This window comes from Clupea harengus, chromosome 3 (genome assembly GCF_900700415.2).
Source record: "Clupea harengus chromosome 3, Ch_v2.0.2, whole genome shotgun sequence".
Lineage (NCBI taxonomy): Eukaryota > Metazoa > Chordata > Actinopteri > Clupeiformes > Clupeidae > Clupea > Clupea harengus.
Window position 1 is genome coordinate 30,768,036 of NC_045154.1, and position 5,000 is coordinate 30,773,035.

The following is a 5,000-nucleotide window of genomic DNA, read 5'->3' on the forward strand; positions in this document are numbered from 1 at the left end:
TCAGGGATATCTTAGAGTGACATGAATTATAGTCAAGGAACACAATGTAAATACAAGGGATAATGTTAAAGAAGCGTAATTCATTGACATAAACTGACTATAACCCTCAGCATTCACCATGACTTTCGGTATATGAATACTGACAATCATGAATTGTGCTAACTAATGCTCTAGCAAATGCTCATCGAATAATGATGCCAGGCAACAGTGGGTTCGATCTGTTATCTCACCGATTGTGTCACTGCTGTGATTGTGTACACACACTCAGCATGGGCAGAAATGCCGTCATTTGATTTGTTGTCAAAGATAGACGGGCAGTCCACAGTATCCCTCGATAGAACGTCTCAGCGTGCAGATTTGGCCACAGGCAAGAGCGCTGGGCTTTCCTGAGCGGGTTTATGGTGCTAACATTCTCGGTGTAGCCACAGGTTAAGTTTTGCACAGCTGCTGTGACAGCTGCAAACCATACCAACGCCACCAGCCAACTCTTCAGAGAAATCGGTCACAATTCATAAACAAGTTTGCTACTTCTTGCCAGTTATGTTTAAAAAAAAAAAAACAATGGTCAAGGACACTTCTGGTCTCAAACGGAAGAACTAGACTTTACACGTACTTTGTACAGATGTGAGAAATAATATTGCGGGAAGAAGGACATTTTACACAAACTGCTCCAGCTCATGTTGGTGTGAATAATCAATTATGCACGATGACTTACGGACTCGACAAGCTGAGTAAAATAATGTGCTTAAAGAATGTACATTGTGCATTGAGTTACACTGGCCGTGGTAATGGGCCTTACTGCCTGTTGTGGGACCACACACTGGTCATGTGTTCCCTTGCGATACTGAAATAACACCCGAGTGGGAATGCTGTTCTTTGCATGTCATTGAGGTTCAAATTACTGACTTTGAATCACATTCTCTCTTTCATTACGTGCACTGCTGAGGCAAAGCACCAAAGTCAGCTTGTCAATTTGGCTTTGCAACAGTTTTATGGACAATTGGATTGTATGTGGAAACCTTTACTTAAGACGTGATCTTGCTTAAAGAAAACCGAAATAGCATCCCTTTTAACTCTCATGTGCAAATTACTCACACAAACACCTACTCTCAAGCACACACACACATGTACACACATACATACACACACACACACACACACACACACACACACACACACACACACGCACACAACCACACTTTTTACAGGTCTGCGGGTGGAAGGGTGGAAGTGTGAGGTGTTTTGGTGAGGTTTTGTTCTCTCTGACCGGTCAGGGTGAGAGCGAGGGAGGCAGTGTGTGTATGTCACTGTGTGTATGTGAATCTGTGAGAGTGTATGTGTGAGTGTGTGTGTGTGCGTGTGTGTGTGTATGTGTGTGTGTGTCTGTGTGTGTGTGCTTCTGTTAGAATGTGTGTACTTCTAAGCTTTCTGCCATAAATCGTGGTGACTCAGGTCACCTTCAGTACATGCAGTAGGCGGCAATGACAAATTTCCCTCAGCCAAACTCACACTTCCACGCAGCCAGGAAAACCAGAGCACATGGCAACACATTGATATTCTGCTCTAGTCCTCCCTCACAGTTTGGGTGTGTTTACCTTTTACCCAAACCACGCCGTTGCCATCAACCAAATGGCAAATGAATATTATTTCTCTCCTGCTGTTCAATACAATTAGAGGATTTCATCACATCATGTTTGCATTGTCTTAACAGTTAGGTAGAATGGATATGGTCAACAGAAGCAGATATTTACGGAAAGCATTTACATTTGCAAATAACAAATCAAACATTATGTAGACAACAGTGATTGAACTTGGGAGCAAATCGGAATGATGCCTTGCAATCATTCTGCAAAGAAATGATTTAATCGCAAAGTGTAACTACTTCAATAAAATTAGATCCTTACGTTGGTGAGCTTGGTGGCAGTTTTACACAATGTGTGATTAACAAAGATCATTTGTGAAGACCTTGTTTGTACTAAATGTAAATACTAAAGGTTTTGTGTGTCCTTTATGGTTTTCCACAGACATGCTGGAGTCCAACTACCTGGTCACCTTGAGTGGACTGACCAACAGCTCAGCCTATCACACCTTCCTGCTGGACGAGGAGAGGGGCCGTCTGTTTGTGGGAGCCAAAGATTACATCTTCTCGTTCGACCTGGTGGACATCACTATGAACAATCAATCGGTAAATATCAAAATGCTTATTTATATAGAGAAAGGAAGGAGGAGAGGAGAACATTGAAGGAGAGGAGATCAAAAATGGTGATCACCTGGGTGCTTTCTTTTTCTCTCTCTCTCTCTCTCTCTCTCTGTCTCTCTCTCTCTCTCACACACACACACACACGCACACACACACACCTCCACACGCAGGAACACACCATGACAAGACAGGTTGACAGGGCAATGAAAGTGCAGGTCTGATTGGAAAATGAAAGTGTGGAAGTGCTGTCGCACTGATGATCTCTGGTAGGCAAACAGTTGAAGATTGGCCTGTTTGGCCTGCCGTACTTTTCTCACACACACACACACACACACACACACACACACACACACACACACACTGGAGGTGTATAGAGATGTCAGTATCTGTATCTGAAGACCATAAGTGAGCATGGTGGAAGTCACATTAAATATAAATTATTTTATGTTTGTATTTTAAAACCTAATATTCTTTGACAATGCTATTGTTGTCAAATGTATCTAATATTTAAAGGGCCAATATGTAATACATTGACTTTACTAAATCCTCAAATGACCATGATATGTCATCAGAGATTAAGGAAAAGTAGGAAACTGAAATACTGGCTTCTCCAACAACAATGCTACAGCTAGTATATTCTCCTTTTCACATATCTGTTCCGGAGCGGAATGTCTGTTTGGGCCTGTGTGATTCCGCCCACCGCCCATTTCTCCAGTACCATTTTTACAACCCCGGGTTGCCAGATAAGAACGCGAAAACAGCATGCGACCGCCATGGACGTAAGCAAACGAACTGGACCAACAGAGATAACGTTTAATTCTACCCGACCTAAAAAAGCCTGGCCATCCTTCTGAAAAGCTGCATGATCAGAGACATAGTAAAATGCGGGGAAATATTGGAGGTGCATTCTTTTTTTTTTTATGGAGGAAATGAACACATACGGTTAAAAATGACAGGTGATGTACAAGTTGCGGGGGTGTTGGAAAGATATCCTGCTGCTTTTGTTTCGCTAGCGCTCCCTTAGTGAAGCTCTCAGCCAGATGCCTGCTGTGCGCTGACTGACTCGGTGGGAGCGACTACATAATATAACAATCACTTTTTCAATAATGTGAGATACCTGAAATGACTAGTGTTAGTGAAATCAAAGTCTCATGTTGCAAAGAGAATTTTTAGCTTTTTTTAGCTTGTGACCACCGCAAACATCGATGCACAGACATGTCAATCATGGAGCAGATTTTTTTCTTTCCGAATAATAAAAAACAGCTTCCATCGCTTTATTTGTGCTTTCCTGAATAATATATTTCAGTTCGGGTACATCCCACACACACACACACACACACATTAGCAAATGTGCAACATTTTATTGTTGAACATTTTACTTTTTCTGGCTATTTACTGGCACTTTTAATTTCCCATATGAATCAATTTGGCTATTCCTTTAATATTTTTCACACACACACACACACACACACTCACACACACACACACACACACACACACACACACACACACACACACAAACAAACACACACACACACAGACGCAGGGGAATCTGTGTCTTCAGTAAAGGCGGTATGAATATTTCAGAGGCGAGCTGTCACCCAGGCAGCACACGGCTCCCTTCAGCTGCATGCCTCAGCCGCACACACACCTGGTGAATAATAGAAATCAATGCCAAACAAAATGGAGACAGATTGCATTGTGGGCCACCCCAGCGGACACAGCTGCGGTGTGCTCCGACCTGGGAAGTATCCCTCCACAGCCTTCCCAAAGAAATGGTTTGGTTTTAATAAAAAAGCTTCATGGGTAGGCGTTGACATTTATAGAGGCTTGGCGTAGCCATGGGTTAATGTTGGTGCTTTGCGTCTTCTTGTCTAATTACAGTAAAGTGGCTGGTAGAGAGATTGATTGGTTTCGTTCGAGACAGCTCATTCCCCGGATTGAAAAACCTTAATTTAATGGCTGATTGAGCAGTTCATTTAGAAGCCCTTACCCGAGACAGTGAGATGGAGAAGAATACCTGTAGACAGACAGTGCACATCTCGGTGAAGTGGCTCCGGTACTGAGATGCGGTTTCACCGATTTACTTTGGGAGCATTTATGCCATAGCGTCTCCCCTTTTTCGTTCACGTTTTCTTTTGAACCGCAGATCACTCCTTTAAACAAACAAAAATTTGTTGAAAGACTGACATTTGCTCTATCTCTCTCTCTCTCTCTCTCTTTCTTCTTTCTCTCTCTCTTTCTTCTTTCTCTTTTTTGTTCAGTGCACAAAGGCAGGTGGGACATGGTCTATTCATACAACATGCAATATTTATGGAGCAAAAGCCTCTCATCTGCTGTGGTGTTAGTATACATAAATGACAGGTAAAGAGATTGTGCGAGAGAGTGAGAGTAAGGCAGGGAGACCGAGAGAAGAGAGGGAAGGGAGAGAAGAAAAGAAAAGAAGGTGGCTGTACCTGCCTCTGTCTCACGCTAGGAGCAAGGGCAAGAGTGGGGTGTGGAGGGGAGGGGAGGGGAGGGGAGGTGGGGAGACTCCTCATTGAGCAGCATCTGTTTCAGGGGTTGGGGGAGAGGAAGAAAGGGCCGGGGCAGAGCACACGGCATCTGTTTCAATGAGAACCCAGGCCAGGCCAAGAGGCTGCAGGCGTCCTGGAAGCTGAAAAAAGGCTGGCCCATCCATCTGATCCAGGCTGATTTTGGTCCATTAAGATTCTATCATGCCCGCCTTTCTCTTTTACCTTCAATTTACTTTTCTTTGTATCTCTCAAACCCCTCTCTTGCGCTAAACTCCTTCTATCTC

General features: G+C 43.4%; 1 protein-coding gene across 3 annotated transcripts in view; it reads left to right on the top strand.

Moving 5' to 3' along the window:
• The window catches only part of sema3ab (sema domain, immunoglobulin domain (Ig), short basic domain, secreted, (semaphorin) 3Ab), a 68,982-nt gene that overhangs the window by 42,814 nt on the left and 21,168 nt on the right, over positions 1–5,000 (top strand). For all 3 annotated transcript variants that reach the window (XM_031565372.2, XM_012839080.3, XM_031565373.2), the window contains one exon: positions 2,025–2,185. In XM_031565372.2, coding sequence (XP_031421232.1) covers positions 2,025–2,185 — 161 coding nt within the window. The remainder of the gene's footprint in view (positions 1–2,024; positions 2,186–5,000) is intronic.